General features: G+C 35.2%; 1 protein-coding gene across 10 annotated transcripts in view; it reads right to left on the bottom strand.

Moving 5' to 3' along the window:
- Window positions 1–861: 861 nt before the first annotated feature.
- The window catches only part of LOC129730633 (uncharacterized), a 199,360-nt gene continuing 184,232 nt past the window's right edge, over window positions 862–15,989 (bottom strand). For 9 of the 10 annotated variants that reach the window (XM_055690114.1, XM_055690115.1, XM_055690118.1 and 6 more), the window contains one exon: window positions 862–12,078. In XM_055690114.1, the coding sequence (XP_055546089.1) occupies window positions 11,491–12,078 (588 nt within the window). In that variant the 3' untranslated portion in view covers window positions 862–11,490. The remainder of the gene's footprint in view (window positions 12,079–15,989) is intronic. The other variant, XM_055690122.1, reaches the window with a different exon arrangement.

Here is a 15,989-nt window from a genome sequence, read left to right as displayed (position 1 = left end):
TAGTAAATAATTTTAAGCGGTGTGCAGGTTTCAACCTGATGACGTATTTTTGATCGTAGACATTGGAAATAAGAAGGGGATCCATTGGGTGTATAAAGTACTGAAATGGTAAATTGCGTTAAAAGTTGAGATCCGTTGCAGGTATGATATGTGTTTGCTTCATGACTGGTAAAGCTGCAAGTAAGAGAACGATCAAGTATGATGCATTTTTCTCGAATTTTCGCTCATTTCGCTTTATTAGAATCTCTCTTTGACAACTTCTTGTCAAAACACTGCATGTCACGATATTCTCGGGTTTTGTCATTTTTATACATAAATAAAGTACGTGTATGTAATAATTCATAATAATCATTTCACCTTCATCATAGAGATTGTTTGTATGTGTATCGTGTTTTTCTTTGCTACACTAGAATTTGTGTTAGTTTCATTCCGCTTCTAAACTAATTATTGAGAGTTGAAAATTTGAATTTGGCTGTCTTCTCGTGCGTTTTTTGTTCTTCCTATTGGTTTGATCATTATAATTAATTATTGTTTTTGTTCTCCGTGTTTTAGACTCGGTATATACTGATGAGATAGCGTAAACCGTTTCGTTCTGGACAAAATTTACACCGTTTAGATACAAGAGAGACGACAATACCAAGCGATGAGTAAAGTCAAGCTGAAAGTGAAGTTCGTTCTGTACTGATTTAAGTTTTTTTTTTGTTATTTTGGTTCCATCCGGCGGTTAAGTTTTGGAGAAGATAGCATTTCATGGCGTTATTGCGGAATTCAAAACGCAGACTGTATGTAAAACACGGCTTATTCTTGGTTCTTGTGTATAAAGATAGTCATAGTTGTTAGCTTCCTTTTTTGTTGTTGTTGTGTTGTTTTACCTCCGATAATAGCTACCTTGTTTACATGGCTATAGAAAATGAAGAAGTCTTCGACGTGATTATTTACAAAAAGCATGAGAAGCGCATTTGTTTTTTTTTTGGAATAGTGTTGTATTTTTAGTTTACTTTTATTTTCTTAGCGGTATATCTACGGTTTGTTATTTTAATAAATGTACATAGCACTACGCTTCTCCACACCAGCTATATTTAAACACTGTTTTGCGTTGCGCTATTTCAGTTTATTGTAGTTCATTCATTTTTTTTTCTTTTCATTTCCAACGATTTACTAGCTGCAGTTATCTTGTCGTGCTTGTTTTTTAGCAGCGTTGTTTTCGGTTTTCCAATAGATTTTTATGCAAATATTATCTCGCAACATGGTGAATGAAATAAACAAGAATAAGACAAGCGGAACTAGCTGTCGATTGTTTGTGCCGATTTGTTACCAAGAGTACAAAGGATTTGAGCTATGTAGTTTCAACTGAAGATGAGAAAACGATCTCGATAATGTTCACAGGGAAATAAAAGACAAAACATGATCTACAGTGTAAGGTAATTTATGTATTCGAAATGGAACTGCGGGCACAAGAACGTTAAGTGGTAGTAGGAAGAGTACATGTAGTAGATGAAAAGTTATTCAATTTTTACGACAAGAGAAGCGCTCCAAAAATAAAAACGGAGGCTCACCTTTTACCAAACAAAACCAGTTTTTTTTTTCATAGAATACAAAAGCACGACACGAAGGTAGTAGCACTAAAAGGTTAATTCCTCGCGTCAAACATTCAGAAGGCACCGAACTTAATTTTTTATTTCAATTTATTTATTTCTCTTCTTTTCTTCAATATAACAACGAATACTACTAATTTCAAAGTGTTTTACAGTACCGATTGAACCCCTCCCTTAGCTTGTCCATATATTCACATTGTTCGCCAATCCTTTGGCGTCTACTTACTATGAGTTGATTTTGTTTTCTTATAACAGATATTGCGTGTTCGATAGGTTTGTTCATGTTGTAGGTTGAGTGTGTTTTTCTGTGTTGTTTAGAGGTAATTAGCTGAAAAGTCAGTAGAAAGTTGAGGTGAAGTAAACATTTGACTGTATTCTTTCTCTCTCTGAATGTAAGAGATGTTAAACGACAAATTTGGCTAAATTTGAAAGGAAAGAAATATAACGTTGGTTTTTATTCTTACAACTTGTTCTAATCTCGTTTTCGGTCTAGAAAATTTTATTAAGTTACAATTACTCACTAACTCTAATTATTTATCGCATGTTACTAATATTTGAATTGTTTGGCCGGGAAATAAATAAAAGTTTATGACAGCCACTACATGACTGACGTAAAATTAATACCGTTTAATTCTTGTTTCATTGGTTCCTGAAGATCAGTTTTACGTAGAGTTGGAATTGTTAAAAGAGAGATTGTTCTAGAGCTGTTGTCTTTTTTCGGTACCTTTTGCGTCTGGTTGATGGATGGAGTTTAGTTTTGGTTCATAACAGGTGGTATATAGAGAGTATTGCATCCCATAACAAATGACATCACTTCGTAACAGTTCAGTTGTTTATTATTAAAAGACAGTCTAGATCATACCTCTTGTCCCGCAAAAAAGAAACAGTGTTAATGTTTATTATTCGATGAAGTGCAAACCGTTTATTGTTACTTTGCACAAACTATAAATTTTGAGATAGAAATGTCTTTGCAATAGGAAAGTAAGGTGGATGAAATATTTTAAATTCCATTTTTTGAGAGATGTTCACTAAAAGAATGCAAGCCTGAAACGTATTATAAAATATCAGAGATAATCGAAAAGACGTGTTTTTTGTGGAGGCTGCGAGACGAATGGTGGGTTTCCTCGCGGTGTCCATTTGTTGAACGAGTTTTTGTGATGTTAAAGCCGAACATCAGATTGTTGATGTATCTCTTAAGCTTACTGTCAGTGCTCTAGCAGATTGACTTTTTTTTTGTCATAACAGATATGATGTAAGTAAATTCAGCCTAACATCGTTGTGTCGCATCTGCAGGTCTGTTAAAGACTGATTTTTAGGGATGGGCAAACGGTTCACGAGCCGTTCATATGAACCGGTTCTTGAAAAAGAGCAAACGAATGAGCGGCTCACGAATATGAACCACAATCCTTTCAGCACACCAAAACTGATGGTTCGCTCGAAACCGAAGTTTACCGAAACAATACAAACTGTGAACGCACGTAAATCATTGTGGAGAACCGCTCTGAGGCGCTGCCCACTTCTACTGACTTTAGTCTCGATCAGTGATCACGCATGTAAAGAAGTTATCGACAACAGCTGACTCTTTTCGTGTGATACGACATTCCTTCAAGCCGTAAGAACACCACCTGCACAACAGTGTGTGTAATTGACCGGGGCGAGCAATAGAATAAGCGGTAATTTAATGTGATACGATTATAGATTTTGAAGAGTATCACTGTCCCAGTAGTTTTAATCAGCGTTGCAAAGCGAGCGAGAAGCAAAACCTTTCTCCTTTTTCACGCTTGAAAACAAGACATATGCTACGCTTCTCAAGTCTTTGGCACACACGCTTTCGAGATACTCTTTATTCTTCAGGCATTCCCCTGAGTAGCAGCAAGCACGTACAGACATGCAAAAACTCTTTTGTATCGCTACTCAGCGACTATAAATGAGTACGCGAGTTCCTGCTAGCGAGTAGGAGTACTCGACTAAAATTGCTCGACTAGGAAGAGTGCTTAAAAAAGCTGTGCTCGAAAACGAAAATGCTTTCTTCATCTACCCGGTTTTGCTTCATGCACCGACAACCGACAGTGGGGCGAAATGTCGCATACTGGCACGTGTAGGGTATTGGACTGCTTTGGTAAGATTTTTACAGCAGTCTAATACAGAACCAGCCGAAGCAAACCGCTGCCGAAGTAGTCCGATAGCCTATTATTTTTTGTCCCTCTGCAACCATCGCAAAGCATCTTGAAACAATTATCTTCGGCTGGTCGTTCTCGCGAGTTGGGGAGTACCTACACCTACACCTACACGAGCACACACGAGGAGAGTAGACGGGAGTGTGTGCATATGATCTCGACAGCGACTGCGAGCAAGAAAGAAAGCGAAAAAGAACGAGACAAAGCTTGAATAAAGATTTCTTCAGTGTGTAATAGCGGCAGCAACGAGAGGCTCACATGAGGTGTCGCATGCTGTTCACGAGCGAGACTAACAACACTGGTTTCAATGTATAAAACACCTTTCCAAAGAAAAGGAGATGAAGCGTTCAAGTCCCATCTGGATGCGGAATATATTTTCAAGTCTTTATCACAATTTTCAGTTCGTTTTTTTTCGCCACCCCAGCTACATACACTGTCTGCTTAAATGAATTCGAATGTTGACAGCTAAAAAGTCGTTGTACAAATAAAAATTAGTTAAAAAAAATAAATTAGAAAGGTGAGTAAGTAAGCCAACTTACTTACTTGCTCACTTTCCTCATTTAATGTAAGAAAATTAGGTATATTGAGTGAATAAATAGATAGGTAAGTAAAATAATTATATGAGTAAAGTAAGTAAAGTGAGTATGCAAAGTTAGTAAGTAAGTAAGTGAAGTAAGTGAAGTAAGTAAGTAAAGTAAGTAAGTAAAGTAAGTAAGTAAGTAAAGTAAGTAAGTAAATAATGTAAGTAAGTGAAGTAAATAAGTAAAGTAAGTAAGTAAGTAAGTAAGTAAAACAAGTAGGTGAGTAAAGTAAGTAAGAAAGTAAAGTAAGCAAATAAAGTAAGTAAGAAAGTGAAATAAGTGAGTAAGCAAAGAAAGTAAGTAAATAAGTAAAGTAAGTAAGTAAATAAGTAAAGTAAGTAAGTAAATAAGTAAAGTAAGTAAGTAAGCAAAGTAAGTAAGTTAAGTAAGTAAGTAAGTAAAGTAGGTAAGTAAATAACGTAAGTAAGTAAGTAAAGTAAGTGAGTAAATAAAGTAAGTAAGTAATGCAAGTAAGTAAGTAATGTAAGTAAGTAAGTAATGTTAGTAAGTAAGTAATATAAGTAAGTAAGTAAGTAAGTAAAGTAAGTAAGTAAGTAAAGTAAGTAAGTAAGTAAGTAAGTGAAGTAAGTAAGAAAGTAAAGTAAGTAAGTAAGTAATGTAAGTAAGGAAGTAATGTAAGTAAGTAAGTAATGTAAGTAAGTAAGTAAGTAAGTAAAGAAAGTAAGTAAGTAAGTAAAGTAAGTAAGTAGGTAAAGTAAGTAAGTAAGTAAGTACAGTAAGTAAGTAAAGTGAGTAAGTAAGTAAGCAATGTAAGTAAGTAATGTAAGTAAGTAATGTAAGTAAGTAAGTAAAGTAAGTAAGTAAGTAAACTAAGTAAGTGAGTACAGCAAGTAAGTGAGAAAGTAAAGTAAGTAAGAAAGTAAAGTAAGTACGCTAGTAAAGTAAGTGAGTAAGTAATGTAAGTAAGTGAGTAAAGTAAGTAAGAAAGTAAAGTAAGTAAGAAAGTCAAGTAAGTAAATAAGTAAAGTAAGTAAATAAATAAGTAAATAAGTGAAGTAAGTAAGTAAGTAAGTAAAGTAAGTAAGTAAGTTGAGTAAGTGAGTTAAGTAAGTAAGTAAGTAAGTAAGTAAAGTAAGTAAGTAAGTAAAGTAAGTAAGCAAGTAAGTAAGTAAGTAAGTAAGTAAGTAAGTAAGTAAGTAAGTAAGTAAGTAAGTAAATTAAATAAGTAAGTAAGTAAGTAAGTAAGTAAGTAAGTAAGTAAGCAAGTAAATGAAGTAAGTAAGTAAGTAAGTAAGTAAAGTAAGTAAGTAAGTAAGTAAGTAAATCAGTAAGTCAGTAATTCAGTAAGTAGGTGAGTCAATAAGTAAGCAAGTTAGTAAGTAAGTAAACAAAGTGAGTAAGTATGTACGTGAGTAAATTAAGTAAGTAAGTAAGTAAAGTAAGGGAAGTAAGTAAATAAGCAAGTAGAGTAAGTAAGTAAATAAATGAGTGAGGTAAGTTAAAACTGAGTAAGTGAATAAATGATAAATTAAGTAAGTTATTAATAAAATATTTAATAGAGTAACTAAATGAATAAATAAGTTAATTGTACGTAAATTATACGTACGAGGAAATATATCCTTGAAACGTCGGCTTTGACATAATAAAACGTGTTTTAAAGAAACCCGTGACCGAAATTGCCATCATTGAACCCATTGTACGTAAGTAACTATTGAGTAACTAGTAATTAAGTAAGTGAGATAATGCGTAAGTAAGTAGGTAAGGAAGCAGTTTTGTAAGTTTTTTTAGGAAAATAAATTTCAAAAAATCTAGATACTTCAAAGCTGTTGCTAAGGCAATACTTTGGAACCCTTCTATATCGGTGGAAATTGTTTTCACATTTTGAATGGTTTCTAAGTAATTCGAATATACATTTTGATCAATCAGGTTCATTCATAGATATTTTCTGATCAAACGTCTTTTTTCTAATCAACATCATCGCTTCCCCTGTGCAGTATTTATTTATGAACTTATTTGGCAGTGGCTGTTAGAACTTAATGGTTTCCAGTTAGCACACCATTACAAACAGAGATCTTCTCAAGGACTCAGTGATAACTGTGTAACTAACTGTGTTTGTGACAGAGCCTGACAGTCATTTTCAGTTGAGAGTTATCAGGTTATAGCGACGCTTTGACCCGTCGCTTTCAATTGAAAAGCATTTGTAACATTTTCTAGCACTTTGTAAGTCATATGAAAACTAATCGAAAGCTCTTGCTTTGATTTTGACGGCTGAAAGGCTTGAAAATGAAGGCGATGATTTTCAATTAAATGCGGAGATTATCAGCATCAGTCTCACGATCCTCAATTGAAAATGACAATGAACGCTGGCGGAGACGGGGGGCTTCCATACAATACTTCACGCATTTATAGGGCAGAGAGAAAAGAAAATCATGACGATTTAAAACGGAAGACGCTAACACCAGTTTCACTACCCGACGTGGCTTCGGAGCGTTAATCATCGGAACTGATCGGAACTTGCGTGACGTATTTATTGGCTGTCATTGGCCATTGCCGTTCCAACTGCGTCTTGCGCTGTGAGAAAGCTATTATCAAACGACGCGATACAGTGCTAATTTCAATTGACACGCTGGAGGAAAGGAATGAGTCTCTCTCTCCCTCACTCTTTCCGTCAATTGAAACGGTCATCAGTTTCATTTGAAATGATACGATGAACAGCAGACGGGAAAGAAAGAAAGAAGTGATTAGATGACAGTATTCGAAAGGAATCAAGTGAAAATGAAACTGTTCGAATCGAAATGACAGCGCGAAATATTCAGTTTCAATGTTTTGTTTCGAAGATGTAGGACCCTAATTGGTGATATTGGATGTGAACATAAGCAATATATGAATATTGTATATTGCATAAGCAATATGTGAATATTGCCAATAATAAATCCATTAGTGAACTACTCAGTCTTTATTAAAATTCGAAAAAAAAGTTTCAGAGATTATTATAACCACTAACAATTAACTATGGTGTATCATCATCCCCAGTAAGTTCAACTTATTATTGTTAATGTCAGTATTTGCAAGATCACTTAATTTGTGATCAAATAGTACCACTCACCAGCCGAGCCCTGGTATGTAAAGGTTTTCAATACACTTTCTATGAATTTTCCTGATGGTGTAGACTATTGATTGATTTCTTGCAGAAAGTGGACAGAACGTAAAAAAGACAAACTGAGTACTTTTCTACCAAAATATTGACTGAATTCGCCAAACAACTTGCTTACTTTTCGGCTCCTGTTTATTGGGAATGCGTTTTTTTGTTATTGAAGTTTAATCGCAAACTCAGATTCACCTGAGCACAGCATGTAGTTTTCTTGCTATTGTTTATTCGAACAAGCAGATGGGCAGAGTTATACTAACTTTCACCAATAGACATGCTTTGAGTTGGAATTTCAGCTTATTGAAATATATTGGAATTATTGCGTACCTTGTGTTGCGTAGACTGCCCTCGATAAGGTTGAAAATGCTTCAATGGATTTAAAATAAAATTCTAAAAATCTAATCTGCACAATTCCTTTTAATGGTTAACAACTTAAATTTTTCATTTTTTGTGGCTTTTTCATTCAATAACAAACATGTAAATTTTTTGTTTATGCACGCTAAGTTCAGTTCAAAATGGCGTCGAAACGAGAAGCGTTACGCGAGTACAGCTCCATGAACTTCACAACAAATCGGCAAAAAGTTCATGGTAAACCATTTTAAAAGCAAGTACAAAAGCAGTAGTAGAGAAAGTTAATCCACAGACAAACAGACGTGCCTCTTCCAAGAAAAATCGTGAAAAATTATCGTCCTTATTTGAAACGTTACACTCATACGCCACCATGTGAGTTTATTGCCTACTAACTTTTTTTCACAAAACGCTTTTTGTCTTTGCTATTGGGTTTGCACGCTTGCATAATAAATCAACACCAGTGGCATTACTGACGGTATTGAATGTGCACGCTTGCTTATAGCGACACTAGCGACATTACTGCCCACTAAGCAAATTTTAAAAATAATCGCTATTTTTCTAGTCGATGAAATCGTCATCGAGTGGCACGTCTGTTTATCTGTGGTTAATCTATGTTTTTAGTTGTCACCCGTTAAACATCATTAGTTGTATTAAGAAGTCACCATTTGTGATTAGCCACTCAAAATATTTAGATGATAAATCATTATGAAATATTTAAGTTTCTTACAAATCTCCTTTCCCTCCCATAATTAAAAAACACTGTACTCGATAATGTCATTTGTGCGGGACGAAAATACTGCTTCTATATTTTGAGCAGGTCCAAAGACTTTTGGTTCAAACTGTAACGGTCATAGGGGTGACTCAATAATTGAAATTCGTTAGGATTTCCATTTACGCAAGGTTGTGTAACCTAATTATCGGATCATCCTATGAACAGTTTTTTCTGAGAAAAAAAAAAATCACTTATTTGGTCGGTATTTGCATGGTTGTAGGTGTGCGGCAATTTTTCGAACAGACCTCATGCCAAGTTACAGTCGTTGGGCCCTAGAAGAACAAGGAAAGCGGTCTAATTTAATAGTCATAATTTTTTCAAATTTGTTTATTGTTTATTGTAGGTGAAACATAATTAGTGAGTAATCTCTCGCAAAACGAACAAGAACAGGAGAAATCGGTGCGATCAGAGTAGTTTGAGCTGGCTATTTATTCGTAGCGCGCGTAATATTAGAAAGCCACATTCAGCCATTACCGGCGATTAATGCGAATTATAACTCAGAGTCAGTCAGAGCGAAAATAGTTTGAAAGTCATTTTGAACAGTATGCTATAGAAGCTACTTACGATTGTTGGTTACATCATTGTTGAAAACTACTTGCACAGAATTATCTGGAAAGCGATGAGTTCACTGCAAAGCATTAGAATTTTCAATGACTTTTAAGCGTCTGAAACCATAATTTTTGAAGACATCAGTTCGCTTGTGGTGGCTGCATTTGTGAAGTTTTCCTAGGCTTGTCTACAAATTCAAGGCAAACTTTTCGACACTGTCAAATATAAAAGAGAAGGCCGCTACATTTTGCATCCAAAAGATCAAACGCTGTATTTATTTTGACATTACCTCACCTCATCTTAGTAAAATGGTGCACTTGTTGTGTAGTATGTCCTTGTATAAGCGAGTGTGTTCATGAGAGTGCCTTTGTGCACACTCCTATGTGTGTGAGTGAGCGTTTCAGAGATAACTTTAATTTGCCGATTAAAGTATCAAACTCTAATACGAAAATTCGAATTGCTCAAATGAGACCAAAATTTAGTAAGTTAAGGTATTCTTCAATAAAAATAAAATTTACGTTTCACAATTTAGCCGTTTTGTTGTTATTTCGTATTTTCGCCTACATATTTCATCGGAGAATTGAAGCCATCTCTGTCTGTGTGTTGGTTTTGAACACCAGAAACGTCGTAGTATACCTGTGCTGTAAATTATTGATTCCCGGCTTGCTCGAAGTAAGAGTGGTCGTATGTTTTGAAGATTGTTTGCGAGTTTGATTTTTTTTAGTTTTTTCTTGTTTGTTTGTTTTATGTTACATGCCTTTACCATCAGCGCGTCATCACGACTCGTCACAAAATTGGTTATTTTTGTTGTTTTTCTTTCGTTTTTTTGCTTTGTTTATTTTTTAAAGATTGGTTAATAACTATAAATATTCTCAATTTAATAATGGTGGGTAAACATTTGTGGTCGTCTTTTTTTTTCAACATTTTACCTGGAATTAAAGTTTTCTGTTCTTTGTCAACGTTCGGCCATGTTTCGTTCAGCTAACAACCGGCAGAATTCGCTCGTTTCGCTAAGATTTGCTCCATACTCATCGACCTAGCACTGTTATTTACAAGCCAATCTAGGATTTTGGTTTTGTTTTCGGCTATTCGATTCGCTACTGCCTTCGAATCCTATGTTCAAGAGAAACTTCAAATCAATAGCTAGAGCTTTGAAGTAAATTTTTTATTCTGTTTTATGCTTTCTTTTGTATAATACACTAAATGTTGCAATAGCTACATATTTTCGTTAAGATTTGTGATAGGTGACTTTAATTACAACATTTTAGCGAGTCTCTGTATAAACAAACAAAAATAATAACAAATGATAACAGTTATAGGTTGATATTTGCTTACTCTGCAATTCACGTTATAAGTTAGGAGTCAATGATAAGATAACGATAAAGATTGATTTCAAGATTTTTTGTTTCATTATTATTGAAATACTTATACTTGATTAATAATAATGAATATATCATGTTGTGCTAAAGACGCTTCGCTTCGGTTCAATTACGTTTTGTTACTTTCATATTTGCTAGCATGTGGTGATGGATCATGAGTACAGAGTTGTAAAGATGGATTGTTGGTGATTTCTTATTTTTGAACAGCACTTTGAAGCATGAATGTTGATTTGTTCATCTCTTTAAATATATATGATATATTTATAGTTTTATTTTTTATGGAATGATATGGGTAATGATTTGCTTTAAATGTAAATATCACCTTGTCATTCACTTTGTTTTTATTTTGATCACTAATCTTAATGTTAGAACTTTTTTTATGTCGGTAATAACTACAACATTGTATAATTTTAACTTTTATTTCTCTCTTCCTCAATCGCTTCCTGAACCAAAACTTGAAATGCCATGAAACGTAGTAACAATGATTAAACGCCTTTGTAAAGTTATATCTACATCTTTGAAGAACTATTTCCATTGTTCTCGAAGTTGAACAAACAATTGCTAAGTCAAGGAAAATCGTATGTGGTAAACAAAACTTTGTCGAAACTTTGCGGAAAATACGTGTGCGTGATCATGTCTTTGTTTTTTTTTTGTCTATTGTCTAAAGCTATACTTATTAGACTTTATTAAACCTAAAAAAACTAGCCTCTGTCGTATTTACATGCATCAATCCCCCAGAATGTATAAACCAAAAGCTATTGACAACAATTTTTTTTCTTTTTACAGACTAGCCTATTTTACTTGTTCCTTCATTTTCCGACACAATTATGCTGCCTTTCCATCCCGTATTGTGTTTGTCGTAGGATTCAGAATGTAATTCAAAGCAATAATATTTTACAGTATAGTCTAGCTTCATTACAGTTCCGGTGATAATAGTCGTAATTATACTTGTAATGTTGTGAACTAAATGCCTGGGGTTATTTACCACCAAGACCAAATTTCATAAATATCAGCTCTTTACCTTTGGACAAAATATCACCGCCTGGTGCTGCCATTTCTTGAATCTTACCCATGATATTGGGTCCCCCAGGCTGGCCGGGTTGACCAGGCTGGCCAGGTTGGCCTTGCTGGCCAGGTTGCTGCTGCTGTGGTTGTTGTTGCTGTTGGCCTCCGCCCATACCCATGTTCATTCCTAAACTACTAAATGGACCGGATGACTGCTGTTGGGGCTGCTGGCCACCACCAGGTTGCTGTTGGGTCTGCGCGGCTGGCTTCTTTCCAAATAGGCCGCCGGTTGCGGCTCCGGCGGCACCAGAAAGAAGGTTAGTAGCTTGAGAAAAGACACCACCAGATGAGGCTGTGGTCGTGGGTTGTTGCTGGGCTTGTAGATTTTGCTGCATTTGCTGCTGTTGCATCATTGACGGTTGCTGCTGTCGCATCTGTTGTTGTTGCTGTTGTTGCTGCTGCTGCTGCAGTGGTGTTTGTTGCTGCATACTATTCATACCGCCAACATTACCACCGATCCCTATTCCTTGACCGATCATCCCTCCCATCCCCTGCATCCCCTAGAAAACGCAGCAGTTGCGTTAGTCTGTTCTCAAATACGCCCACCAGGCCCACTTGTATAAAGAAACTAATTGCTTACTACAACAACAGAAAAAAACAGGGCTTAAAATCGAAAAAGTAACATTGGAAAATCGTATCAAGAAACAGAACACAACACAACTCAAAGAGGTAGAACTACTTGGTCGGTACGGGAGCTTAAAGACGTGCGGTGATTCGACATTCGTAACGCTTTTAACGATTCTAGTTAGAGACTATATTACGATACGATAAAAAATAATTTTTTATCATGTTTGTCGAGAGCAATTAGGGTTTCAAGCTATTGTTATTAATTGCAGTGTCGTTTGCTGTCGTAAATTTATGGTCCTGGGATCAATGTGTAAACTGAGATATTTTACCAGTTGTTTTGCGGAGTGCTTAGTTCTTATTGATCTCAATTGGTGAATTCAACTATTTAATATATTTAATTTATCTAACTGCTTATAACTTCCTTAAACTGATCTCCAGAAAACTGTCGGGATGGAACAATCAAAGAAGTTTAATGCTTAGAAAGGCTTTTGACGTCCGGACTCTCAAAGTGTTTATTTGTGTTCTTTGAAATTTTTCAAAAAAACAAAAAAAAATATTGAAGCAATTCCCGCTAAACCTGTCTGACACGAGGTCTTTCACAAAGGAATGAATTTTACCAGAAAAACATGTATTTGAGCATGAGTGTGCAACCACTGATTCTAAATTTGACACCACCATTGGAAAGCTGAGGAAAAATGTTTTAAGATACTTTTATAAAATCAGGTGAGCAGCCTTCTGAAAAGTACTGTCTTTCCGTGGCAGCAAATTCCAAACTTATTCGGCTTCCATTGTATTGCACAGGTCTCCCTGCTCCCTATACGTTCGGTATATAGCCCGACAACAATTAACAGCAGCTCACACATTCAATGCCAAACAGGCTGTTATTTTTCATCTCCTTATGTCTGTTGGTTCTTTCAAGCTGCCGCTAATGACAGCCTTTACAGCACGACATCCTTCGACACAAATCCAGTCAGCTCGGTTCAGGTGATTATGATTCACGAAAGTAAGGCCTATGCTATAATGAAAGCGAGGCAATGCGATACTCGTTTTTTTCTCACGTGATGAATAATATCGACAATGGGAGAAAACATTATAAAAATCGACACGTTACTGCGAAGTGAATTCCACTTACATCTGTGCCAATAGATGAAACATATTATATCTACGTAGAATACACTGCCGGTTCAGTCACAGCACAAAATCAAATGTTTTGCATTTCGGTTCGCTATGTCATGCATACCGATATCAATCGTCTAACATTCAGTTTACAATGCCAAAACACTTCAAAATACCGTTTATTCCATTGAAAATCCGACATGATAAAATGATTGGGTTCGTTTATTGGCATTCAGTTGTAACGCTAGAAAGATAGTCTGCGTCAATTTGACTCCTCGCTCTTAGTGACTTTTTTGAACAGTACGAATCCGTTATTATTAATTTTTAAACAAAAACTGGCAGTTTGAATGATTTTGAATTCATGCATCAAATCAGCCCAAGAATAAGATTATCTTGCCAGGAGTAAAGAGCATTCGTGTATATGAAACATTTTGGCATCGGCCTTCGAAAAAGGAGACACGAAGGAATGCGAGTCCAATATCATCGATGACAGTCTGTCAACTCTGTCATGTCCGAACGAACAAAATACATGCGCAAGAATGAGCTGTCGTGTGCAACACAAGCCAGCTCCGTTACCTGTGTGAGCTCTAGCTGGATGTGAGCTCCCATGAATACCTTATTCATGGGGCTATTATAGTAAAAAGAGAGCCCAGTCGTCAGTATAGTGTCGCACTGCAGTACTTTTCCGAAGCCTGGCAATGAGTTTACCTAGCCATTCAGGTCAATAGTCTCATTTATGGCATTACAAATTTTCAAGATAATCGAGATCAACGTTTTACAGCGCGTGTTTCTAATTCCAGCTAACCGATCGTCACCAAATTTGGAGAAAATATTGACTGACTGTAACTCATATTCATCAAATGGGAATTGAAATTTTTTTTTACAAATTCTACATTGCAACCATTGTAAAATAAACTTCTAACGTAAACCGCACATCTCCAAGCTCGAGAGTTCCTCCTAGGTATATAAAAAAGCATACGTGTAAGTGCAAAACTGATTTATGGAGGAAAAAATGCCATGTTCAAATAAGAAAAAAAAAATGATAATCAAAATGTGTTCCAGAATCTGAAACATCACGAGCTCAATTAACAAAACTAAAGCTATGGAATTAAACTAAACTATAACAAACTAATCAATTATAACAACTAATCGACAAAGAGAAATAGAGACAGAGAAGAAAGATGAAATTTTAAAGAATATAAAAAATAGCAGGAATAAACTATTAATATTAAACTAACTAATCAACTAATAAACTAACTAACCAGCTTGTGAACTAGTTAACAGAGAAACATTGTAGTTTGTAGATTCTGTTTCTAAGCTTCTGCGGAAGATCTTCGAAATGTTCGTTTGGCCTGTAAATTGCCTTTGGGTTTATGAAAAGTTTGAAAAATATTTTGACAAAATATGTGAAGAAGAAGAACCAAACAGGTGCGGGTTTGTGTTATTTCTTCTGCAAAATGTTTATTGAAACGTTTACCCTGATACCAGCATATATCGGTGTGTGTTTTCAAATTCTTCGTTTAAAATTGTGCAGTATAGATCATTCGAGCATTTTGTAGTCAAATGAACATTTTTATGGAAGATATTAACTGACAGTTAATATCGGTTAAAATGAAATTATCGAAAATGTAGAATGGATTTATTTTCAGCTCTGCTGTTGAGTAACTATTTATCAAAATCAGCCACTTTCTGTCGGTGAGGGTTGCAGTTTTGTGGATGTTGTGTTACGGTCGCTTAATCTTCGAAAAATGATAACAATTGGCTGTTATTTATTTATACACCGATGCTAGAATAAGTTCTAATCAAAACTATCATTTACACTTTTTTTGTTAGAATCGGACTACAATACCAAAATAAAATGTATAAAAATGTATGGAAATAAAGAGACCTAAAAAACTTTAGGGGATTAGTATTTGCAAAGCTCTATAAACGAAAGATTACATGCCATAATACAAGAAAAAAACTTAGGTAGAATAACATACTACTGCGACATTCCCATAGATGTACGTTTTAATTCATTCAATTAGGAAAGATTATAGGCTAGGCTTTAGTTTGCCAAGCTGTGTATTTTAGACGGCAAAATTCTAGAGTTTAGATGCTGGTTGTTGGTAAAACTGTGCAATAGATCATTATTTTCATGATGGTGAGCAAAGCGTTGAGACGGGGAAGATGTGGTGCCCTTACTTGTCTCTTCAGTAGCTTTGTTGAGTATGTTTGTTTTCATTTTCTTCTTCTTGATTTACATTCATAAGATATCATCCAAAGATATTTTTTTAGTTCGAAGCTACCACAAACAGACAACAGATTTATTTGCACAGATATACAACAACATACATTTTACAATACGAGAGAAGACATTCGTTACGACATAGAAAGAGACAGAGACATACAGGAAAGGTATTTAAGAGTATTTTCATACAAGGGATAATTTAGTGTTTTATTTGACATACAATATACAGATTATTGGAAGAGGATAAGGGTCTGGGAACACTTTTCGAAGTGTTGACAGCTTTTAAAATATCGGATACGGAGGAATTCTCGTACACTTTGAATTACAGTGGGATAGTACAGTAATGTTTTACAGACTACTCATCAAATGGAGGCAAAATAGAAGGTCGTTTTGATTTTATCCGGCATTGCCAACATTGAAAAGGATTTTAGGATTGCAGATAGAGATAGAACAACTACAACAGTTTTACATAGACAAAACTTGTTCCCTGCCCAGTTA

This window comes from Wyeomyia smithii, chromosome 3 (assembly GCF_029784165.1).
Source record: "Wyeomyia smithii strain HCP4-BCI-WySm-NY-G18 chromosome 3, ASM2978416v1, whole genome shotgun sequence".
Classification (NCBI taxonomy): domain Eukaryota; kingdom Metazoa; phylum Arthropoda; class Insecta; order Diptera; family Culicidae; genus Wyeomyia; species Wyeomyia smithii.
The sequence above is the reverse complement of the archived record's forward strand: the minus strand, read 5'-3'. Positions and strand labels throughout refer to the sequence as shown.